The following is a 25,767-nucleotide window of genomic DNA, read 5'->3' as shown; positions in this document are numbered from 1 at the left end:
TTCCTTGGGGTTATGTAACACGTTCACTTGGTGAGTCTTACATGACATATTCAACTACCGCTTTTGCTCTGCGGGCGCTAGCAACTCTCAATCATACAAACAAGATGGCTGCCAAAGAAAAAGGAGCGGCAGTTGATGTTCTTGAGAAACGAATATCAGAGCTCGAAAGACGAGTACTTTCCAGTGAAGAAGACGTTCTTAATCTCAAGGGTTCATCGGTAACTATATTACTTTGTCCTGGTCGTGGGATGTAATCAAATTAGTGGATTGCTACTTTGCAAATATTGAAAAGCTTGTCGATCGTAGATGAGATGGATCAAATTGGGGTGGTTGTAAATTAATTTTTGAGTGATTACGGAATACGCATTATAGTTAAGCATACCTTGTACAATATGGCACATGCAAATACAGAAATATATATATATATATATATATACTTGGCAGTACAATTATGTAAGAAAAATTATACGTAACCCAATATACATTGTTAATAGGACGTCAAATGCAAGCTTAAGTTCAGTTAATCATACAGTTTTGTGAGTTTTGTATGATTCTTGACAGTTGTCAGAAGTTAACAATGCCAGAGGTATTCATATCTGGTATTAGATTCAAGAATAGGCTATTTATACAGAGATGTCAACCTAAAAAAATTAAAATCACTTCAATTCTCACTGCTAAAAGACACTGTTAAAAGAAGAGCTCTGCTGATTTAACCACAAATATATGTCAGATATGCCTGTATCCAGGAGACTCGTATAATCTGGGAAAGTTGACACATAAGTTTATAGTACCCAGAGTACCAAGAGAGAAGCTAATGATATGTGCATGGAACTTACTTTATATTGACTCCTTTTAATTGTATTCAGGGGCATAATTTCCAATTTAATCATATCTATAACAAAATTTTCCATCGTGATTGGTTCTCCGCGCGCCTATTTGCTACATAATCAGCAAGCGATCATGTGGGTGTCCAATTACAGGTATCTAATTTGAACCTTTTGAATTTGGATGCCTGTAATTGGGTACCCACGTGATTCGCACACCAATTATGCACACTTTAATGGCTTGCTTTGCAATGTTTCCTACAGTTTTCAAAACTTATGAAAAGAGCTACAGACATTTTTGCTCAAAAGAAGTTCTCAAAATACATTTTTAATTCCAAAATTTGATATAGCCACAATCAATTAGTAATTGGACCTCGTGTCGTACAATTCAGGGAGTAATCATGCTCGTAATTTCAAATTGGCCTCAAGCTACGTAACGAGTTTGTCCGATTTTGAACTTACTTGCCCGATTACTCGCTGAATTGTACTCCATTCAGTCCGATTACTATTACTTCCTATTCATAATAAATACACTAAATACGTTGAACTTCTCTTAATCAAATCCTCAAAAGCTCAACTAAAAATAGATTCTTTGGTATTTTTCTTTCAGTGTTTGGGAACTTTGAGCAATGTTCAGAAAAATCTAAATAAAATTGGCTCCAAATATGGCAGAATAGCAGCAGTATGGAAAAAAGGTATTGGTTATGAATATACATATACTGTACACACTGTAGTTGTTTTGGAAAAAAATTAACAAATAAAGAAGCCTCGATTGTGCTCTGTTCTGTTGTAAAGCACGCAGGAAGCGGTAGAGCACGAAAGAAGTGTAGGGGAAAACACGAGATGTAGTTGAGTGTTTTTCCCTACTTCTTGAGTGCTCTACCGCTTCCCAAGTGCTTTACAACAGAACAGAGCACAGTCGAGGCTTCTTTATTTGTTTTATGATAAAGAATCAGATGATTTCCCCACGCATTCGGCTGAATTTTCAAACCAAACTTTATTTTCCAAACGAGCAAAAGTGGCGTCAGCCATGCACTGTTCTCTGATAAAGCACGTTAAAATAAGCCAATCACAATCCTTGTTAGAATTGTTCAAATAATTTGATTGGCTAACGAAGCGACAGCTGTCAATCACAAACTGGACTTCAGCTAAGCTTTCAGTTTCGAGTAGCTTGAGCGACCTTCAAGAGAAAAACGATGCCTTCAAAGTTCGCTTTTAAGTTAATTTTTAAATACGGATCTAATGGCAGGTAAAGGTTTATAGTCCAGAGGAATCTGGCCATATTGTGGCCCATGAAAACGAGCACTTTTCCAGTGAAAATTACGAAACGCGGAGCCCAAAGCTTGTGGATGAAAATGCGAAATGCCGAGTTGAATTTGAAAGGAGCTACAGTTATTTACGGCTTGTAGCCGCATGCAGCAAGATTGCCCGAACTAGCGTAAAGGTTAGAAAGACTTAACGGCTCCCACTGGTTCTACTCCGAGCACAGAAGAGAATATCAGAGCAAGTTTTGCACTGACCACTCGTCGGTTTACTTCGCTGAGATGACCAGAGAACGAGCATTACTACACTGCATGTAAGTGTTGTTTGAGCAAATGAGCATTTTTCATTGTAAATTTACAAAAATAAAGCTTCTCATCATAAACAGAGACAGTTCAATTGTTGTTCTCTGTTGTTGTTTTACTTCTTAGTATAATTTCTGCCTTTGTAACAAATATAATGTCTTTATCGAAGCACTGTTTAGGTTGAGAATTTGTTTATTTCACTACAGCTGTACATGTTTTGTCGGCGGGAATCTAGCAAAACTTGTTATTTTAGTACAGTTTTAACACTACTGTTGCTAACAATGGTCTCTGTGAGCCATATTTACTGCAGAAAAATAGCTCGTTTCCACTGTGTTTGTCTGAGTCACAGGGGATGTTTAATTTGGGTCAAATTTGTCAAAATTCCGAAGCAAAATTTTGGAAGCCAACTTACCGTCATCAACCCGTGCTCTGTTCTCTGATAAAGCACGCTGTTTCAGCCAATCAGAGCACGCGTTATATGGAAACTTTATTATAAATAGCTGCTATTGCAGTTGAGTCTGCAGTCAAATATTTCTTTGTTTAAGAAGGCATTGGAACCAGGCGAAAGGGTTAATACAAAGCAGAATTGACCCTTTCACCTTGTTTGTATGTCAAACTACTGATAACTGTAATAACAGCTATTCAGAGGAACCTGTCTGACCTGTTGACCACTTGTAAGGGGCCATGTGTCTTACTTGAAGTGATCAGAAATTGGCTGGTCAGCTATGGAAGGTCTGACATTTGTTCAACTGTGTTGTATAATTACTACACTTCACAGAGGTGTCTAAAGACATGTGTAGTACATGTAAAAGCTACAGGTAAATGCTCAATGCTTAATCAGCAAAGTTTATCTAGTATGAGTTATAAAAGTTACTGACATGACTTATTTTTTATACTGATTGCTATCACATCCATTAAACATTAAAATTAATCTCAGTTTTGTTTTGGGTATGCAGGAATGCAGCCATGAAAAAACTAAGCAGGCTCTCAAAAACAATCTTAGCCAGCTTTTCTGGCTGCAAACCTTAAAAGTTACCTCAAGTCTTCTAGCAAGATGTCAGCTGGCAATAAGCTCTTATTTAACCGGAGACATTAGCTGGGAGCCAAGGTGGCAATTAGCTGCATTCCTGTAAATCTCATATGGCTTCTCTGCCCATGAGTGATGATTACTACTGACAAAAGGATAATGTTACATTAGACTAGCATCTCAAGCAGGAGGAAGTCCCAGTGGTCCTATTAGGCTGATTTAGCAAGGGAACAGGAACGTCACTTGACGACGGCACGCACAGTACAAACACCCAAATATGGTTTAATTAGAACAGAATCCAGGTTATTCCGCATGCCCTGCAGTTGTCATCTGACCATATTTGGGTATTTGTACTGCATGCGCCGTCGTCAAGTGACGTTCCCATTCCCTTGCTAAATCAGCCTATTGTGTGGACTGGTTGGTAACAAGTTTGTCCTTACCTACCTTATAACTTGAGTCAAAAGCTGTTTCTCACCATAAGCGGGAAACTGTGACTGACAATGTATACCAATACATGATTCTGGAGAAAAAATAGCTCATTATGAACTCTTTGTATTTTTATTTAGTGAAAGAGCTAGAGATATTCCTCTCACCAGAGTTCTTAGAAAATGCCTCACTTACAGATGATGCTAAAGCTGACATAATTATAGCAGGTTAGGGTTACAGTATCACAAAGTACATTTGTGATATTGTTTGATTTTCGTATCATAGAAATCTCTGCCAGCATATTTACAGGTTACATAACAGACCTCCTAACTAAAATGCTACAAACTTGCATCCCATCTGGAGAATAGGAGTACTACAAGTCGCTTTTCTCTACAGAAATTGAAGTTATGTGCCGTGAGCCATGTGGCTCCTTGGAATCCAACAACTGGAAGCAAAAATGGACACGTAATTTTTCCTAGAACATGAACAGTCCTTTTGTAACAAGTTTGATATACCTGCAATAAAATTTAGTTGACTTCCTTAGGTGAGAGCCAGCTGATGGCATGTGCAGATCAGCTTCGACAAGTTGAAGACTTGAAAAAGGTTGTCACTACAGAACTGCTCAAAGGTTTGTTGCAATAATCATTATGCTAGATAAGCATAATCTTTTACAGGATTTCTAACTAAGTAATTAAAGCAAACTATACTTCCCTGTGGGGTAAAACATAATCACATCTACCTTCTGAATGACATTAAACCCACCACAATTTTAGACACCTTTAAATTTGTGAAGACTTATACAGTGTTTTACTTCCAGCATTAGACAATTTACTGGCAGTATCTTGGTAACTGTAATCTTGTATTGCAGTCTCGTGGTACTCTGATGCCTGAAAAATGGATTTTATTTCAGACATTTCATGTGGAATGAATAATATTCAGAGTAGTGTCTTTCCACAGAAAAAAATAAATCAAAATTACAGACACTGTAATGCCCGAAACGATGCATAAAATAATGAAACAAATTACAAAATAATTTATGAAAGCAATAATTATTATTATTCTTAACTTTTGATACAATTCTTGACTTTGCCATATTGGCTTCACCACTTGACTAAAAATAATTTTGATACAAAGTCAACATCCATCCATCCATACAACATCTTAAAGATGTGGTAACTTAGATGTAAATGAAATTTTACTGCACATTCCAATGTCCCACTCATTGATCTGCATTTCTACATGTTTCAGTTTCTTATTCTCATCTCTACTTTTACTTAAAAATAGATTTGCCAACCTGGTCTGCCAAACTACAGCCACTAGTAGAACTTCATATCCAGCAAAAGGTAGTATCTGTCACAGTTATGTTTAACAAAATATAAATGTAGATAAGGTCATCTATAACTTGAAAGGTACGTGCTAAGCATGAACCAATTCTTAAAAGTTTACCTGGCAGATGTCACGTTTTGTTCTGTTACAGGAAGAATTCACTGGAGTTGATGAAAGATTACATAATCTTCTAACAGCATACAACAACATTGTATCCTTTGATATGTGTCATGACTTAGAGTGTGGTAGGACAGTGGCCTTATGGATAGTGCTCTGGATTCTGGATCGAGTGTAATGGGTTCAACCTCAGGCCAGGGTCATGTGTTGTGTTGGCCAAGACACTTTACTCTCACAGCGGCTCTCTCCTCCCAGGTGTATAAATGGGCACTGGTGAATTAATGCTGGAGGGTAACCCTGCGATGGAATAGCATCCCATCCAGGGAAAGGTAGCAATACTCCTAGTTGCTTAATGGTTGAGGAACTGGGATAAGCTCTGGCTATATGGCTGTTAGGATTTGTTGAAAAAATTTAAGACAATTTCAAAGTAAATCACTGTCCGAATTCAATTGTTCCCCTAGAGATCAATACTGCTGGTATACATTCCTTGATTATTTCTTACAGATAAATCTCTTATCAAAACAGTTTGTTCAGTGGGATAATACTTTGACTCAGATTGAACAAGCCATGGAAGTCAAACCAGCCGATTAGTTCTTGGGACATCTATCAAAACAAATGGAGAAAATATTTAAGGGATTGTAAAAAGGTCATTTTAGGAACTGTTTAATAAAGGTCAACAAGCAGAAAAGATCTGTTTACTTGTCTTGTGAAACATTATCTGCTGTGTGAGACAGAGATTCCCTTCTTTTTCAGCTCAGCGAGAGATGAGTTCCCCTCATCTCTCACCAAGCAGAAAGAGAAGGGAATCTGTCTCACATGTTAAACATTGACCAACTTACCCAAATAGAGAGCTCCTGTAGATATTTTTTTCTTTTTCTAGGTTTCCCCCTCACAAGCAAGGCTAGTAAAAAAGCCTATCATTGTAAGCTACATGAACATGTTTGAACATATTCTTAGCATAACTTTCTCATTCCACGAGACCTGGGCATAAGGCATAGGCAGCTCCAGAGACAAATGATTTGATTGGCCAGATTCTTAATCCTTGGGCTTAAAAGTGTGGGGTGGTGGATGCCACCCCCTTGAAATTTTAGTGTTTTTCTGAAAAGGCAATTTACTCTGTGATGCTAAAACTTTCAGTAGCTGTTCATTCATCTCCTGTGAATGATATGATCCAACTGTTTCACCATGTCATATAACATTGCCATAGCAACCACATTTTGACATGTATATATTTAACTAAAAAGCGAGCTATCTTGTTCAACAAGTTGGGGGTGATATGTCTTGTTGGATCAAAGACCTGCAGCGGAGTTCCATCCACCCCTTCCCCCTCCAAAGGTTAAAGTAAGATTTTCACTGATTCGGTGATGGTTTCCTAGTACCCGCTGATTGATCTCTAAGTAAAGACATTCAGTTACAGCACCTACAGACCTCGACAGATTTTTAAACAGGGGTATTAAGACGGAAGTAAAATTCTGGTCAGAAATGACGTTACTATATTTTGGTTAGGAAAACTTTACTAAAAATTCTACCCGTAAGCCAGTTTAAACGTCCTGAATGCTGAAGGCTGGACTGAAATGTATGCCAGCCACTTTGGCAACGTCTTACTGATACTTGACCCATACTCTGCCAAGACTTCACTGATACTTTTCCCGTCTGATACTTAATTGATTACTTTACTCACACTCAGCCTTAATCGTATACTCACATTTGATTAACGGGTGCTATGACAAGGACTGTAGCAGAGTTCAGAGTTGGAAACATAGGACCTTGAACTAAAATATGGCAGGATTCAGAAATAATGTAGAAGGAGGGGTGGATTTAGGGGGTGAATAGGGTGGCTCGGCCTCCATCTCTTGGAGAACCAAAAAATACAAAAAAAAAGATGGTGAATTTTATGGTAGAAATAACACCAAGCACTCGAATCAAGGCAAATACTGCTTTTTTTTTAATTGTGGCATGGGTTGTATTTCTAGTGTCACAGTTTTCGATTAGGAACAATCCTTGAATTGCAACATTTTGGGGTCCCTCAACCCTAAGGTACCAGCTCTCCCCTGAAAAGTCCTGGATCCGCCCATGAGAAGATGACTGAAGAAGAGATCTAGACGGCGAGTAGCACGTTATCAAATCTTGAATTTACGTAGTTTGTAGACGACTGTTGGAGCCTTGAAGGTGAGCAATAGAATCATGAATTCAGTACGTTTCAAAACTGGAAGTCATTCAGGTTCATTCGGAATTAGAGTGATGTAATAGTATTTGCGGGAACATGTAACATACTTCTGTAACATTATATACAAAAAAGAGTTACAATGATCAAGTTTGGAGGACTCAATTGTATGGACGAGAATCTCAGTGGTCTTCGTGGATAGAAAGTTGCGAATACCGAAAGCGCAGACGACAAGAGGCTGGTGTACAAACAGAATTGACGTGAAGTAGCATACGGTAGTTAACCTAGTCATAATACTATGAGTACTGGAATGGTATTTTTAATAAAAATTCGTGGATTTATGCCTTGTTTTTCAAACTTTCAAATGCACCAAGAAAGATTTTTCTTTTATTAGACTTTATAGCACGGTAACAGTAGGGAGATCTAGGGATAGGCCTTTCCACAAATATCCGAATGTTTTTTGGGGGGATAGTTAGAAAATATTAAGATATTTAAAAAATTTAGAGATATATAAAATTAGAAACATCCGTCGCTCTTTTTCGCTTAGCCCTGTGTTTTGGTCGTTTAATATTTTCTTGAAACAATACTCAGTTCTATACCAGAAACAATTCAGTTCAGCAATTTCCCTCTCGAAAAATGTATTCCATATCACTAAGAGCGCTGAAGCAGTAATTTACCATAATGGCGTATGCTGGTAACATCGAAAAAGCAAAATCGAAGCAGCAATTTACTGGTAACATCGAAGTGCCTGAATCTCCTTCCTCAACCCCTACTGCAACAAAACGTTGAAAATTTTGGCCTATGTGATTCAAAATCAGCGTATTTTCACGACAAAAATAAAAGATATTTAGAGGGTTTTCCAAGATATCCAGAATTTATTTTTTTTGTGTCATTTACGAGATTTTTTTGAGAATTTCCGAAAAGATATTTAGGCGAGCGTACGTAACATTAGTGGAAAGGCCTACATCTAGGGTAGGGATCATTTTTGGCGGGAAAAGGGTTGCACAATTTCGCGCCCTTTTTGTAACTTTTTGCCGTTCACCTTTCATTGAACGCAACATTTGTGGCAAGTTCGGTCGCTTCAAATTAACGGCGACGATATAAAGTGCTTAACGTGTTTCAGTCAACCTTAAATTATATGTTAAATCAAGTTTAAACACAAGATCGTTTTATTCATGTCAGTTGAAAAGGGATCGACACTTCAATCAACCAAGAAGACACCGCTCTGTGCACGATGCAAACATCACGGCGTTCGCACAACTTTGAAAGGGCACAAAAGATTTTGTAAGTGGAAAGATTGCGAGTGTAACAAGTGTATTTTGATTAGTCAGAGAAGGAAAATCATGGCTGCCCAAGTTGCTCTAAGAAGACAGATGGATGATCGGTCACTGATAGAGAATAATTGTAACGAAGATGATAGCCGGAAGATTGGGATTCGTGATATCGAAAAAGCCTACAACGACATTAGCGTTGCTTCGACAGGTAAGCTTTACGCTTTGTGTAGTTATTAACGTCTATAAGCTAATCTATTTAGAAAACTTTTCTTCATCAAAACGGCTCTACCTTTTTAAAAAACTCTGGTTGTTTTTTGACTCCCTTCGATTTATACTTTGCTGAAACAAGATTTTGAATCACTCGCATCAGTCTTGTAAAGGTAAAGCTTGACTTGTAAACTATCAGGGATTCAAATCGTACGGTACTTTTGCAATTTTCATAGTAATTTTCCTAGAATTCAGGGAAAGCCAAGTGGTATCCGTCTCGTCTGGTCTTTAGTACCAGAAAAACAACTGTTTCTAGATATAAAACAAGTTTAGCATATTTAGGACCCTCGAGGCATGTACAAACATGGAGGAACTCAGTCTCTCTTTGCATTTTGCTAAGTTAATCAACTTATTAAACGATTCACGTTAGAAATAAGAGCGCTAAAATGTTGCGGTATAGTATAAAAAAAATGTTCTTTTGTAATACATGAGCTATGTAGCTACCACAGAAACATACAGATCGAATAGCAAAGTTCTTTTCGAATCCAATTTTTCTTCACTGGACTTCGATTCCAAACCCACGGCATAACCTTTGTACGTAGAAACGGGTCGAATCAATTCGAAGTAGAATCAGAAGCACTTGTGTGATTTGAAACAAATTAAAGCTCATTGTAATGTTTGATCCTTAATCTTTGTTGTGGGAAGGAAACTGCATTGTGTGGTGAAGGCCCTTCAGACCCTTCTAAATACACAACAACTTTTTAAAGATAAAGAGAAACATAATCATAAATGAAACCTTTTCAGTTCATAACATGTTTATCTAAAATGGTAATCTCCACCTCTTTCAGATGAACCTAACTCGAGCGCTTTTTCGTCGCCTATGAGCTCCCCAGACCCCAGCAGGATTGCAAGATGTTCATGGATTCTCTCCACACTATTTCCTCATGTCTCTCAAATATTTCTGCACACTCTGCTGGAGACACGTGACTTTGACCTGTTGGCTACCCTTGAAACATTGGTCAACATGGCACAACAGGGAAACTTTGTTCCATATCAAGGCATCTTCCCATTCTATCCAGGTACAAAGGGCAATTACTCCCTGTTTATTGACTCCCATTTGGACATGCATTGTTCTAGATTACTGGAGGTTTCTGTCTATGTATAGGGTCTTGCAACCCTCTTTTGGTGCGGCCAACAAATCATCAGTTTAAATTAGAAGTAAAATAATTCATCTTGCACAGATCTCCTGCCCCTAGCTTATGCTACAACAATGAAAGACTTACTGATGGGGCCGATTTTACACTTGACCAAACTTAAGACACAACTGCTGAACATTGTTAAGTTTTTTCCCTGACTTATGTACTGGCTGTTTGAATGATCAACTGCTTGACTAACCTGCTGAATCCTTGACTGACTTGACTGTTTTGCAAACAAGTGGATGAAGTTTCTCATTGTCCACATGACTAGCTTTCTGTCTGACTGAATCACTGACTCACTCTCCTATCCACTAACTCACTCCCTCACTCACTGACAGACCAACTCAATGATGGACTGACTCAATTAGCTCTCTGAATGTGTCAAATTCAGTAAGAATGAGCAAAACATGTGTACCTGATTGTGTGCCTAACTTGTCTAACTGTGTGTCTGACTGTGTGTCTAACTTTTCTAAATGTCCAGCCAACCGAAAGATTGATTGGTGGATGAGCATCTGTGAGCTATTTGTACTAAACTAATAGTAGGTGTTGTCAAACAATTGCAGTACAATTGAGGGATCTGCAAAAAAAAAAAAAAAACTCAATGTTGTAATTTTTGAACAGGAATTGCAGTTTCTCCTGAGATACAGCCGTGGAATGATAATGCAGCAGCTCAAGTACTTATGTCACTCTCCAGTCAACTGAGTCTAGAGTCCAGTCAACATCCAGTCAACAAGAAAAGCTGATTTGGAATTGGAGAAAAGGCATAACACTAAAAAAAAATTCATTCATATCAGAACTAAGAAAAACAAAAGAAAGAAAAATATTGCTGAAGAAAGGCATCAGTGACTCAAACATAAGTTACACATAATCCTCTCCTCTCCATTTTAAGCTATTTCTTTGTTCCTCCTTAGGATTTATTGCGTGTATTTGTACCTTTTTTGGCCCTTTTTTAAATTTTAGGTTCAAATGGATTTTTTTAATTCTACTTTTATGATGAAGACCATTACATTACATTTTTTTCAAGTTCTCCCTATAGGGTTTAGACTCCAGAAGCTCGCAACAAATGTGTCACTGACTTTTAAAAATGTTTCTGGTAGTTGTAATTTACTTCATCATTTAATTTTGACAATGCCTTTTTTCTACGAGTAACACTTGAAAAATGCCTTTACCCTACTATAAATGTTGTGTAACGTATTGCAACCGTTTTGTAACTATTTCATTTCAGCATAAAAATAACTGTTAGACTTGTTCAATATCCATTCATTATCCAAATAAGTTGTGTTGTATATTATTACAGAAATACCTCAGAATGCTTTAGTACAAAATTCTTGCAAACCATATTGATGGCTGGTCCTCTAAAATAGCTTCATTAGTAACTGAACTGAGGTATCAAGAATGTTTATATCCTGATTTGTATGATGCAAGGTCTAACAATTACTAATTAATCATGTTAGTAACAAAAGTCGAGGTTTAAAGAAGCCATTTTGGCACATTAAAAAAAACATAAATAGTACAGGTGTCCATTAGCACCATGTTCAGGCTCCAATAATAAAACCAGGTTAGCAGAGAAACAAATTATAAACAAGAACTCCTTGCTCATGTATTACAGCATAAAAGTAAGAGTAGTTTTAATGCAGTAGGAAGTGCTGCAAGGTTCAAAGTGTAGCTAGCTAGGACATTGATAGCTCTGACTTACTTGCTGGCAAGTTCATAATGATTATAATTCACTTCAGGCAAATCTTAAAAGAAAATTAGCTTGGTAAACTTTGGTGTAAAATTGCTAGTTGTATTTTGGAATAAATTAACAAAAGCATAATTTGAGTAGTTTACTGTTGTTGTTTTTTCAGAACAGTGCTTGCTCCTTGGGTATTTAGTGTCTACCTTACAAGGTTTCGTGGTAACCACAGATGTCACTTTTCAAAATTTCCTGACTTTTCTCTGACTCTTCCCTGATAAAAATAGAATTTTCCTGACAAAAAACAAACATGTAACATATTTTCCTACTTCATTAAGGAAAAACACCATTGAGATCACAGTGACCTCAACTGTTTCTTCCAGCCTTCAAGCCCTCCATGTAAAATTATTGAAATTTTCCCCAACTTTTCTGCAAAATGTCAATTTTCCCCTGACTGTTTCCTGACCTGTGGCAACCCTGGGTTTGGCAAATTGGGTACATAGCCACAGGAAATGTCAGTTCAACTCTGAAAATTTGTTTGGTCAGCAAGATGTTGTCTGCTTATTTATAGACTATGGAAAACAAGTAGCTTTCCCGACCACACATACATCCTATTTTTGCCAGTCTGAGAATTATATGAACCAGAGTTTTTTTTATGACAGACTGAGGTTATGCATGAAGTCAAGCTGACATACGTTTAAGGCCATAAGGAGAGTTTCTTCAAATCATAAATGACTTTTTTGCATCAGAATAAATTTTTGATGTTTAATTTTTTATTCCAAAATATGGCTCAATAAAAATATGTACACCTGATTATATTAATAATACAAGCATTAATTAAAGACATTCACCTATACTGACATTTCTGTTTCAATATTCTAATTGCTATATATTGTTAGCACTATCGAGACTGTGGCTCTTATCACAGCCCCAGTCGAAGAATGAACTTACTGAACAATGATAAATTTTCATTTGTTCAAAATATAGCTTATAATTGTCACATTGCTTTAGTTATTTCCATTTCGGTTTGAATATTTTGTTTTTAGCTGTTTCTTTTAGCTCCCATTTCAATATATAACATAACTATAAGTTGTACATAGCTTCAAAAACCCAATTGTGTGACTGTTCAAGAAGGGTACAAATAAATATTATAATAGCTGCCAAAATCAAGTACTGCCAGAATGATCCTAGATCTTCTGAACTATAAGATCACAAAATAATTTAGGAATATTTATATCTGTAAAATTGTTATTATACATATCAGTACGGAATATTTTCACCCAATGAGGTAAACCAGCATCAAATTGTGGATCACAATGCACCATGATCGCTTTCTCTCTTCACAATAGTTGATTGAGTCCCAATTACATGAAGTTAACAAGTGACAACAATTATAACACTTGTTAATTTTAGCTTTGTCATAGGGTTACTCTTGACAACTGCATCTTAAGGCGGCCATGAAGCTAATTACGTAGTTTTAACAGAAGATTGATGGCAAATTCCTTTCAGTACAGTGCAGAGATGGGAAACAAATTTCTGACATGACGTACTGTGTGTGTTGTACAGGTAGCATGTCCTTCCCTACACATCTCCAACAATTTCAGGTCCCAGCACTTTCATAACCGTGCCAACAAGATGCAAACTTCCTCCTATTAGAATCTGAAGCCTTGATGCCTTGGAAATGAAGTCTGGTAACGGCAAGTCGTCAGGAAAAAATGCTGGTACAAGAGGATCCCTACTTCCTAACAACCACCGAACAGCTTGAGAAACACAAGGAAATATAGTGGAATATGGACCATCATCATGTCCATTTTTTATCACATGGTCACTGTCTGTACAATCCTGTGATGGGTTTGCATGTGCTTGAAATCCAGCTCCTCTTAGAGCCATCCAAACACGTTGATTTTCAACACACCATCGTAGCTGGCTATCACGAGTGACAGTAAAGTTGGTCAAATCTATGATATAAAATGATCGATCAGCATAGCTGTACTTCAGCCTGTATTTTTCATCTTCCCATTCTTGATAAACAGGAGGTGAGTAAAAGCATGTTAAGTTATAAGGAACACGAGACCTGTGAAAATAATAAGTACCTGAATCAATGCTTTTCGGGTTCTCGTTAATAGCATTGGGACAGAAAACTGCATGGTCAAAGTTACACCTCTGAAATAAGAAATATTGTAAATAATGTGAGCATAAAATTGTATTGTGGAAAATAAAACAACCCTGCTTATATGTACTTGCTTTAGTTTCAGTTGATTAACAGGTCTCTACTTTCAAGTTTACTTACAATGAAGTGTAGTAGTAATGTAGTGTACAGTGCTTTGTTGGAGTGAAATAAAAGATAAACAGTCTCCCTCACGCTTACTTGCCATTGATTTAAAAAATCGATAAACAAGAGCAAATGGGTTTATAGCCTGACCAATAACCATTGCAACTCTGATGAAGGTAGACAAAAGCCACCAAAAATTCAGAACAAAAAAAAAAAAAAACAGATCAGATTGCAAAGAAACTTTGAGAATGTCTATCATTGATTGCAACACTGGAAGCAGTATTTTCAGTCACATGAAACACCAGAGTTGCTGAATAATTATATTAATGGCACAGTATTTAAATAGGTGGCTCCATTGAATAGAAGATGTAAACTTTCCAAATTCACTGTAGTTTAAAACTACTTTAAGTTTGTCCTGGCATTAATTACCTTCATCTCAATAACACAGTACAGTTTAGAAACAATACTTTTGGGTGTTTCATCACCATAGTCCATCTCTTTTAGGACACTGGGTTAGATTAATCCTGACTGAGAAGACCCTGGTCCTCTAGTTTAATTTGGAGGTTGGGTGTGTGGCATCTCAGCCTGTAAAAACATTTGCTGATTTGGGGAAGCACAGAGACCTGCCATATCTGAGATGATATATACTTTTAGCTGAGATGAAAGTGATAATGAAACATTTCTTTCCCTGCTTCACACTGGAGTCAATAAGAAGCTAACACATACCATAATTGGTTTAAGAAGCCTATTAGGATCCCGATCGCCAGTCAAGTTGAATAGCAACACACGAGCAACACTGCCACTGTTTGAGAATAGAGAAATTAGGCAGCAGTAAGCAAAAAACTGAATGTTGATTAATAATGTTCCACCATTTTAAACACCAGTCATTATATATTCCAGATTCATTGATGTCTTTAACATGTTAGCTTACATAGAATTGGACTGTTGGCACTGGACCAAATTTAGATGAATTTTTCACATGATCTTCATTATTAATAATAAATATTGACCTTTTGAACCAAGTTTAACTTTGCAAGGAAGACAAGATCGATGTTTTTCTCTGTTTATAAGACTGACACTGGTAGTCAGCATTAAGAAATGCCATTAATAGATTCTGTACTTGCAAAAACAATACTAAGTTTTGAATTTACGGTACGGTAACTTACTAGGTAGGTTACTTCTGTCCGATACTATATAATATTTTCCAAGCATTACCTTTCTTTTTCCTTTTCTTCATCTGCTCTTTTTTTAAACCACTTTGCACAAGCCTGGAAAGAAAAATGGACATAAATTAAGTTTCAGTTGACAAAAGTCAAAGCAGTGAGTTATTAAATGTAAATCATTTTAGGGTAAGAGTCTTGTCCAATTACATGACACTGTGAACCTGGCCATGGCTGGGCTCAAATATACCTTAAACATCCATGTATAAGCCACACTTTTTTTCACAAAATTGAAGCCAAAAATCGAGCGTGCGGCTTATCTACAGATACATCTGTGTTTGGAGTTGTCAAAAACTTAATTAATATTCATAAAACATCTTAAGATGTCAAGAAATAAACATAAAAGAAACTGAGAGCGTGTTGCTGTTGTTCATTGACTTTTTCATGAGTAGTGGCTCCTAAAGGAGCAGTTTGTGTCTTTGAGTTTTTATTGGTGAATCTTGCTCCCCAAGAGTTCTTTCAAGCGATTAATTTTCACTTTACTCAAACAACTAAACACCAATCTACAAGGAATCTCCATTCCTCTGCACAGCTGTTTGCAGTGACGTCTACAGCCAGTCACTTCCACGCATATCTTTCCACCATGTGCAATAAAATACCACAAAATTCGTAAGTACTCACAAGGTAACTGGCCAACTGCTTTGTTGTTTTTGACCACCTTCACGGCAAATTTGTCGACTGCATTATCAAGCTCCTGTTCTGCATGAAGTTTTTCGCCTATTGCAGGTTTCCAAACATCTTTACAGACGTGGTATCCCCAAACAGCTGAGTCGAAAGTAAATTTCTCCATGTTTTGAACTGCGATGATGTAAACCATGCTTTTATTTATAGTTTACTCGACCCAGTCCCCAGTTTAGATCTATCCAATTGATATTGAGTGCATCTTTGGTCGTTGCTAAGTTACCTGCATGCTTTTCTGTTATGATGCCCAGACGAAGCTCAGGCCGTGTCCCAGACTCCTCCCCACACTTAAAGCTTGGCTACTAAGCACTTGTCATTTTGTTTCAATGGCAAAGGAATTTCAACTTTATGGCATGTTTCAAAGTGATAATCTTGAAAAATCGGATCAGAACAGCATTTTAAGTTTAAGATGTCGTAAATTCAAATGAAAAAGAAGGTACGACAAATGAAATTTCGCTTTCTTTAGACTTGATAAATGTGAAAGATGGCAACAACTTCTATGTCGGTGTTTGAAAGCTTGATTCTTTGTCCTTGTTTGTTTATAGCAATACAACTCTACTGGAACTTCAAACTTTATTTTTATTTTTTTTCCAAAATCTGCGCTTCCAAATTGGGGGTGCAGCTTATCTACGGATGCGGTTTATACACGGACATTTACGGTATCTTGGCTCTTGGTTACAATAACTTGAACTAGCCACAACAACAGAGCCATTAGACCATGAAGTCTATCAAAAGAGAGCTGTAAGGTACAAATATGTTACAATTAAGTATTTCCAAGCAATGTGTCACCATTCTAGTTAATAGCTACCCAAAAATTTGTGTACCTCCATACTCTTTGGGGTGTGTGCACCATCCAGGTAGAATGAAACTTGTGGTCTTACAATCACCTGATTTCGTCCACACCATCTGGTATTCTTCAAACCTTGAACATTTAAAAAAGTGGAAATGGAAAATAAAGAATCAATATTTTTCATTGTTTCAATGAATAAATGCTCTAAAAACTAACACTCACTACTTAGGGACTTTCACTAGGTCACTATGAAAAAGTATCCTTACCATTTCTAAAAACTTCAGAAACTTCAAATGTTTGAGCTACAGGAACCTCTAACTTTGCTTTTTTTGCTGAAGGTTCATCTGCAGATGGGTCTTCACTAGGTGACTCGGTTGTGATTGTTCCATTTTCCTCTACTAAAAGATAAAAAGTGAAGATTCATAATCAATTTCATGGTACAATATTGCCATCTTTTTCAATCAGGAAACAGCTATCAGATTGAGTTCCCAATAATAAACTACAAGATCCTAATAATCCCTCCTTGACTGGGGGCCTCACTTCACTTTCTGCCTTGACCCCCTAGGGGGAATGGGCCAGAAAGTGGCTCAGGGAAGGCCACCCTAACAGAAAACCCTGGCCCTCAAAGTTGGGGGTCAGACATGGGGCCAGTCCTCCCATTGCGTAAAAAAAATAGTTCTTCAAACAAGCGATGTTACATCCAAAGCAGCGCAACTACTAGCAGCCTTCACATACATGTGCCTGGTTAGCTCTATTTAGGACACTGATAATAATTAAAGGAAATGCAACAAACCTTCCGTATCTTTTTCTTTCCTCTGTGTCCTTCGTAGCCAAGTACTACAAAGTTGAAGTGCCAGTGATGCATTCAATAACTGATGCTCTCCTTCCAAGCCGAGATCTGTGAAAGACACATCAATTCTAGGCTGACTGAGACAATATCTTCTTAAAGGACCACAGGTAAAGGTTAGGAGACAGAGAGAGAACTAGCAAGAGTTTTCAAATATGATAGTTATGCATTCTTCACGCTTTTGTAAACTATCAAAATACTATCCATTCTTGTTCTAAATTACCAGCTACAGGTAGTTCAAAATCAAACTACGCATCAGGTTTCATCTATTTCAAGCTTTAAATCATAATAAATACCTGGTAGTTTTCCTGGATACTGCTCTAATGATGGAACAACATGAAGAGGAATCTGCAGAAATATTACAGAGATCCTGTTTTCTTACTGAAAAAAATTGGCACAAAATAAACTATAAATTCCCAGATCATTAATTTTTAAAGTTACCTTCAATTCTTTTGCTCTGTTAGCTACAACATTCATGGCATTTTCTGGCTGTGGAACAGAAAAGGCAGGAACCCCTGGCTAAAAACAAGAAAACATTTACATTTAATCCATTATAGTAAAAATTAATCAACAATTATGTAGTAAAGGCCCAGATACACAGTGCAATATTGCGTGCAATGGCTAAATTACATGGTGTATCCACCCCTGAAATTGTTGCGTGCAATGTTGCACCATGTATCCAGGCCTCAAGTCTTCGCAAAATGATGCAACATATAATTAAATACAGGTCACCAATGCCATAATGCATCTTTAGAAGGTCCTTCTTATGGGGCATTATAATGCTGTTTTCTGTACTACCAGTTTAAGATTCATTACAAGGGGCTTTAAAAAAGCTTTTTCCTAGGGTAGAAAACAGCTGAAACTTTCATCTTTCACATCTGTATAAGTTCAGAACATACACAAGGACTCAAAACCTTTTAAGTAAATAACAGCTGCTGAAATGAACAGCCCTTAGTAACCTGAGCATGAGTTAGTTTTTGCTTTCAAAGAATGCAAACAAATCGTGACATCTTCACTAGCATGGACTTTGACACTATGCATATCTGACTTTAAAACCTCAGTTGCTGTTGAAAAATGTTGATTTTAGCAATAGACAAAGGTTGAAAGTCAGCTAGTGAGTTCATTTATTTAAGGTATATATGTTAAAGTGAGGGCATCGAACGTACTCTCATAATTTCTGATTACTACTAGTATAGTTATTATCCATTCAGATACAAAGTATCACCCTTGATATCTGAGCATCAGTCAGTACCTTGAATATACCAGCTTTCTGCCAGGCAATACTCTCCAATGTCCCACCGAGTGTGCTGATATGGTCCATACCAAGAGATGTCACTCCACAAGCAACAGGTTTCCTTGAAAAGATAAATTTCATGTGCCATATTACACTTTTATAGAAAATATTACTAATAACCAACTTATTTTGAGTACAATGTTACTGATCTCAAAATATCAACTATTAGATAAAATGTAATTTAAATATGTGAGGGCTGTAAGAAAATTGAAACTAATCACCAACAGGAACTGTTATGATCACTTCCTCTCCAACAAGTGCTACAGTATATATAAAAAATGAATGAATATAAGTAAGGAGAATCAACCCACACAGACTGGGATAGACAGATGAAGTATTCAAAACCAAACCATCTTTCTGAACTTCACCCTTGACAAATGAAAACAGAAAGATTAAGACAGAGTCTGCTCAAAGTTTGAGCAAAAAGGGCACTCAGAGCACTTTAACTTTCTGAACACTATTTGAAACATCTCACTTTAACTGATTTCTCTAAGTAACCTGACGATTAAATCCTCAAGCGTTCTTGAGAAAGTTTAAGTCAAACCTAGAAAGAATGCTTAAAGCACGTGTCATTGTGTTTTGAACTGAGGTGAAATATCTGTTTATATTAAATATTGGATAACTTCAAGTTAAATTTTCTCTTGCAGGGTCAGCTTGAGAGCTTATTATAAGTCTTGATAAGGTCTTCTTAAGTGTCTGTATTAAAAATGTTAACCATGCTACAAGGTTTTTTTGGTTCCTTTTTTTTTTGCCTTTGTTGCTTGAATGTTCAGCGCAAAGCCAGAAACCATCTTAAACAATCCACATACCTGATGATATTGGTGGAATCATAAGCACCTCCAATTCCGACCTCAAGAATAACAACATCAACCTAGAGGCAGGTGAACAAAAACTGATAAAAGTAAATTTGTGCGATAAAAATTCTAAGGAAAAGCAAACAAACTCAAAATTTTGTCCAGCCATGGTTGCTACTTTCAGGATACCTCAGAATGACTCAATAAAAACATTCAATTAAGCTTTCTTAACAACTGACTTTTTAAAACCTATTAAGGCATGAAATAATCACGATATCGTATGTGTTAGCATTGCCTCACCAAGCCACCAATTCAGTATACAGTAAACACCAGCTAACATGTCCTTAAAATCAACTCAACATTTTAATTTCACACATTGTTAACATTGACTATGTTCAATAGTATTGAAATTACTTATCTACTGTGAATTGTACACTATCTATTCACAAAAAAGGAACATTGTCAACAAAATGTGTATTATTAGAGAACATTGCTAACATAAAATAAATTTGCTATAGTTAATATTTATCAGGAATAAGTTAATTCACTCGCTACCTCAGCTACCTCCCTACTCCCTACCTCTCTTACTGATTCACTCATTTACTCAGAGATTTATTGAGCTTACCTTCTCTTGAAGAAACACATGGAAAGACATCAAGGTCAAAAATCTGAAGTACGCTGGCATGCTACTCTTCCCGTCCTCCTACAAGATCAATGAGTACGTATTAAACCAATTATGGTTAAACATATATATTGAAGCAAGTACGCATATGCCCATGGACATGCAATGATCTGGCCCTGACTATTAGCCAATCACAGTTTTTCAATAACCTCTCTAAATTAAGACCCATTAACAATAATTCAATGTAGCACAAGAGACAAAATCATTGTTCACTTGGTAATATACACCATGGCTTGGATTTAGTGGCAACAGGCTGTAGACAATTTTCTCCTTAGAGATAAAATAAGAAGACAGCAGAAAAAATGGACCCATACAAGTAATGTTAGTAAAAATGTTACCATTAAAATAGGTGTTACAAACACAAGTCATATTGCACAACACAAAAACACATTTAATAAATTCCTTTGATTACTTACATCACCATTATTTAAGAGGTTATCCCAGCAGTCAAAAAAATATTCTGCAAACTTGTCCTTGGGTAATGGTTTTCCATTGATTCTAATTCTCTCCCTGACCTCCATCAAATGTGGCGAGCTTAACAGGAGAAGAACATGTACACATGTAGGACACCAAATAGTGACCATTAAATGACTAAAATCAACTCTCTCAAGGCAGACATCACTGTAATGCAGAGATAATGAGCTGGTTCCCTCTTTAAGACAGACACCTTACTTAAAACTTTTTTAAGTGCTAAGAATGTCTGCACTCTCTCTACATTCCTCAAGCTCCACAACTTCATTTTGTAACATCCTCACTTAAGGTTACTGTAGACCTTCAAGGGCCGATTTTGTGCAAATTAATTTTTTCACACAAAATTCACAACTACTACTTAATCTAAATTTTCTTTAAAAAATTATTTTAAGAAAATAAAACGTAAATGAGATAACCACAAAAAGGCGATTTTTAAAAACAAGTCAAACAATCTGTAAACTGTGATAAGCCAATTAGAATGTGTCGACCACTGAGTTGAGCAATAACAATTTTCGCAGCAATCTCAACCACGGGCTCATACCTTTTTCCTCTTATTTTGCTTCTTTTGTTTATCCCTTGTGTCTTGTAATTTTTAACACAGATATCTACGTTTTTGTTGACTATATAATATTTGTCTCTTAAGCGATACATTGTTAGGTGATTCGTGTTCCCAAATTTGAACACAAGTGCAAATCAAAGAAAATTTCATCGTTGCCCTCTTTTGGCACACAATGAGATTGCCGTGGAATTACTGGCAAAGTCAATCGCAGATATCTGACCTGGCAGCCTTTTCAGTTCCTATCCTCTGCTTCGAAGAGAAATTTTCCATATTCTAGTGCAACAAACAGGCCGATGAATCACGTTTTTAGTTTTAATGTGTGTGCTTAAGTCAAAATTAATATCCACAATCGGCTTGGCTCACCAAGGAGGCCTATTCAAAGGTTATTCCGCAATCATTTCTCTTTTTCCCTTTTCCTTCTTTTCCATTTATCGGCTGATTAGGTTGATAAGCTGCTGGATGTTTCACGACAAACTTCGCCTATCCTAATGTATTATTTCCTATAAATATAAACAATGCACCTTTCCTAGGAAGTGTTCCTGTAGCCTTCTTTTGCCATGAAACTTGCTGGGGAGTTCTATGTTGCGTTTCATTGCTTGGCAGCATGGCCGCATTGACAACCATTTCAGTGAGGTGCAAAAACTGTGAATTTCTTTTGAGGCCAAAAACTCAAGGTTTACTTTTGAGTGAATTACCTCAATTCAAATTAATTAATAGGGTATATAGATTTATTGGATTTTAACTAAACTTAACCAAAACGTTCATCAGACATTAGCGCACCAAAGCGTGTGAGGCTTTTACAAAAATCCAAATATTTTTGTTGTGACGTCCCATTGAGTAACAGCAGTCAGAAAATTTTCTATTGTTGAATTTTAAAAGAGATTTTCTAAGCAACAATAGAAATATCAAAAAAGCCCCACACTCTTTCATAGCCCATCATCTCCTGAGTGATATAGTCCAGCTAGTTTGGATGTCCGCGGCAACACAACGGCTGGTAATTCAGTTTAGCAAGTACGGTCATTTTTGCGTTTAAAGGCTTGCACTCGCCTACCAAAACAAAACTGGCAAAATATATTGTTATTTTTGGATTCTACAGTTTATTAGCTTTACAATGATGTAGAGTTTACCCAGGTTTCTTTAAAACAGTGCACACAGAAAGATTTTCCCAGAAGGCACCCCTGAAAGTCTTAAGTAACCTTGACAAATTATACTTAAGCTAATGCAAATATCAATGCTACGTCTGAGGGGAGAGAAGACAAAGGGAAGGGATTTTGACCTTTTCTGGAAAAAAAAAAAACCGTCAAAATCTCTACTCCTGGGGCAACATGATTGGTAGAAGTATCAAAATTCTACATCCTGGGGCAAAGAAACTCGTGAATATGTAAACATGCAGAGAATTATTGACCCAGAAAATTTACCAAGCAAAAGCTCTTTCCTTTAATATACACAAGTATAGACTTAAAGTATAGATTGCCTGTATAAAGGATGAAAAATAACTTCTCTAACCCTTCTTTGACTACTTTCAACATGATTTCCACCATGATCTGAACAGAAGCCTCACTACCTGATCTGGTGACTTCTGGATATTTACAAGAGGCTGCAGATAGTTCATTACCAGACTCTCTTGGTCCTTCAAGATGCATGATGATAGTGTCCAATTCCGTATCCTGGGGACATTGTGCACGGTCAAAATCCCTACCCAGGGGTCAGAACTCACAATCAATTGCCTGTGGATAGCTCACCCCTCCCCCCCCCCCCCCCTCCAGGATCGACACTGATAGATGTATAATGAGTGGCAATATCATTACGATCAATAAATTTTCACTGTACCTATAAAACCCTGTCTTGAAGCCTTTATGCCGTAGTATACTTTCACAGAATGCACAAGTTGAGCCCTAACAGAAAAAAACCCCTTAATAAGTAAATTGCTGTTTAAGAACTGACCCAGTGAATAACATGCACAAAGTAAAGGTGTACAGTTTACCTTTCCCTTTGTGCCACTGATATGGATAATCGACAGTTTATCCAGATCCTCCATCTGCAGAGCAAAATTATTTATTGTTTAGTTGTGTTGCGTCTGTCGATAGCTTTTGCAATTCACATGACCAGTTATACGAAACATTTCGTAGAACAAAGTTGTAAGTAAGTAGCTGTATTTAGGCACGTATCACAAAATTTGCGTGTTATTTTTTGGATCAACTGAACCGCATCGTGTTGATCGTGTTTGCACGCAAACAACTGTAAGCCTCGGGTGGGATATATTTGTAAACAACGACGAACCCGCCAAAATTTGTCACGAAAGTAAAATAACGTCACGTGAAACCAAGAGTGAATAACTCAGGTCAAGTGCGAGTTAGCAGTGCTTCTATTGAGGTAAAAGGAGAATAAAATGGAATAAAAATAAATAAATTCAAAATGGTTTATCTAAGAGCAGATTCTCTTCCCGTATTAACAAATTAAAAGAAAACTGCTTTACTTTCACTCCAGCTCGTTCTGTGAAGGCCCTCATTTCTGGCAAGTTGTTTTGGGCAAGTCGGCCCCTGCTGCGGCGAATCTGCTCCAAGACTTGAGCATTAGTTTGAAGTGAGTTGAGTTTCTTCACTGCTTCCTACAAAAAGGAAGCACATGCAGTTGAAATAGGGATGTATAACTTCTATGTTGTAAGCATGGTTGAAGTTCAAACACAAAAACCAGCTATTTTAGCTTGTTGTACAACGATTCCTTGCTTTGCAAGCCCAGAAGCAACAAATGTACATGTTTTTCTTACTTCGTAGCTTCTCTGTTGCATGATTTCTGCCGATAGGTGAACCGCAGAGGTAAAGCGACGAGAAACCATGGATTTCAGAATCGTCACCATGAAAATCAACAAACGTTCCCGACTCAAGGCAGCTTCTCTTCACGTGTTCACGTCTTGCGCAAGCAAATAACGAGGGAAGCCTGGGACTACCTTGGCAGACTCTCTTTACCTACAATCTTGGACAGAAAAGAATGGAACAATTATCCCCCATCCCCCCCCCCCCCCGCTTCAAAGCAATGATGAAGGCGCGAGGGAGCAAAAACGCGCCATTTTGGCATCATTGAAATGGGGGGAGCGGTGGTCCAAATGTTCCATTTATTATGTCCAAGATTGTAGCCTGCGTAGTAGGCCTATAAAGGGGAGCAGGTAGGGGACGAGGACGAGAATTCGGGGAAAGAAAACGGAGGAGTTGGGGGGAGGAGGGAGGGAAATTCTCTTCCTCCTCCCTCACCCCCTCCCCTTTATACGCCTGGTTAAGCAGGCTACTCTTTACCCGGCCTTTTCTTTACTCCCTTGACCTATTAGACTACCAGTAGTCCCTCTTTCGCTTAGTCCTTCGTGCGTGACGCGAAAGAAAACCGCGAGAAAAAAATGGCCGCGCGAAATCCTGGAGGCGAGGAGACCCTATTAGACTCTATCACATATTTTCCTGGCGACTTATCTCCTATTAGAAAGGAGTCAAAATGCTCGTGGTCTCAGTCAGATTCATTTAGTTGTGTAAATTTTGAATGAAAGGGTGTTTACGACAAGTTTACGACAGGACACAACTGTTTGTTATAGATAGATAGATAGATAGATAGATAGATAGATAGATAGATAGATAGATAGATAGATAGATAGATAGATAGATAGATAGATAGATAGAAACTTTATTAAGAATGTCATCAACCACCTAGCTGGGGAAAAACTCCCCTACTAATACGGGGACATAACAAAAGCGAGTTAAGTTAAAAAAAAAAAACGTATAGCTATTTACAATAGTAAAATTTAAATCCAAGTTTAAATATGTTATGAGACTATGTACAGTGGATTTTATAATACAATAATACCTAAAAGTAAGGGAAGGAAGGGAAGAATGATCATCGCAGTTAATTTTCCAATTTAAGCAATTGGAAAGAAGAAGCCTGAAAAAAATCAGGGCTTCAACGAGATTCGAACCCGTGACCTCCGCGATGCCGGTGCGATGCTCTACCAACTGAGCTATGAAGCCACACATTGGGAGCGAGGTCAATTAGTTGAGTTCATATCTTCCCGTGAGGAGTGAAATGATGTGAAGTTTATATGAAATAATTCACATATGAACTGCGGTTGTAGATGAAAGTGAAGAATGATCATCGCAGTTAATTTTCCAATTGCTTGCTTAAATTGGAAAATTAACTGCGATGATCATTCTTCACTTTCATCTACAACCGCAGTTCATATGTGAATTATTTCATATAAACTTCACATCATTTCACTCCTCACGGGAAGATATGAACTCAACTAATTGACCTCGCTCCCAATGTGTGGTTTCATAGCTCAGTTGGTAGAGCATCGCACCGGTATCGCGGAGGTCACGG

General features: G+C 37.3%; 2 protein-coding genes and 1 non-coding gene across 3 annotated transcripts; 1 reads left to right on the top strand and 2 right to left on the bottom strand.

Moving 5' to 3' along the window:
• Positions 1-41: 41 nt before the first annotated feature.
• Positions 42-8,613, top strand: LOC145492598 (dynactin subunit 3-like). Its single transcript, XM_081472035.1, has 7 exons — positions 42-218; positions 1,435-1,519; positions 3,983-4,069; positions 4,387-4,470; positions 5,127-5,185; positions 5,320-5,379; positions 5,790-8,613. The coding sequence occupies exons 1-7, from the start codon at positions 42-44 to the stop codon at positions 5,874-5,876; spliced, it is 639 nt and encodes a 212-aa protein (XP_081328161.1). The 3' UTR covers positions 5,877-8,613.
• Positions 8,614-11,921: 3,308 nt separating this feature from the next.
• On the bottom strand, positions 11,922-24,420 carry LOC145492547 (folylpolyglutamate synthase, mitochondrial-like). Its single transcript, XM_081471999.1, has 17 exons — positions 24,179-24,420; positions 23,888-24,019; positions 23,396-23,449; positions 23,242-23,306; positions 20,798-20,915; positions 20,325-20,402; positions 19,715-19,776; positions 18,864-18,966; positions 18,053-18,130; positions 17,908-17,959; positions 17,558-17,662; positions 17,031-17,162; positions 16,799-16,896; positions 15,289-15,341; positions 14,800-14,875; positions 13,895-13,964; positions 11,922-13,759 (listed from the first exon to the last, which is right to left on the bottom strand). Exons 1-17 carry the CDS (start codon positions 24,266-24,268, stop codon positions 13,383-13,385), a joined length of 1,743 nt encoding a protein of 580 aa, XP_081328125.1. The 5' UTR covers positions 24,269-24,420; the 3' UTR covers positions 11,922-13,382.
• Positions 24,421-25,345: 925 nt separating this feature from the next.
• Trnaa-ggc (transfer RNA alanine (anticodon GGC)) lies at positions 25,346-25,418 on the bottom strand. The gene has a single exon. It is a non-coding gene; the product is annotated as a tRNA-Ala (tRNA).
• Positions 25,419-25,767: the final 349 nt, after the last annotated feature.

Source organism: Orbicella franksi, chromosome 1 (assembly GCF_964199315.1).
Source record: "Orbicella franksi chromosome 1, jaOrbFran1.1, whole genome shotgun sequence".
Classification (NCBI taxonomy): domain Eukaryota; kingdom Metazoa; phylum Cnidaria; class Anthozoa; order Scleractinia; family Merulinidae; genus Orbicella; species Orbicella franksi.
The sequence above is the reverse complement of the archived record's forward strand: the minus strand, read 5'-3'. Positions and strand labels throughout refer to the sequence as shown.

Coding starts and splice junctions, on each gene's coding strand:
- LOC145492547 (XM_081471999.1), bottom strand. CDS start 24,268: ATGGTGACGATTCTGAAATCCATGGTTTCTCGTCGCTTTACCTCTGCG. Junction 17,663..17,907: donor GTATCCAGGAAAACTACCAG/GTATTTATTATG, acceptor TGTCTTTCACAG/ATCTCGGCTTGGAAGGAGAG. Junction 13,965..14,799: donor GGCTTCTTAAACCAATTATG/GTATGTGTTAGC, acceptor TTCTTATTTCAG/AGGTGTAACTTTGACCATGC.
- LOC145492598 (XM_081472035.1), top strand. CDS start 42: ATGACATATTCAACTACCGCTTTTGCTCTGCGGGCGCTAGCAACTCTC. Junction 1,520..3,982: donor AGCAGCAGTATGGAAAAAAG/GTATTGGTTATG, acceptor ATTTTTATTTAG/TGAAAGAGCTAGAGATATTC. Junction 5,186..5,319: donor AACTTCATATCCAGCAAAAG/GTAGTATCTGTC, acceptor GTTCTGTTACAG/GAAGAATTCACTGGAGTTGA.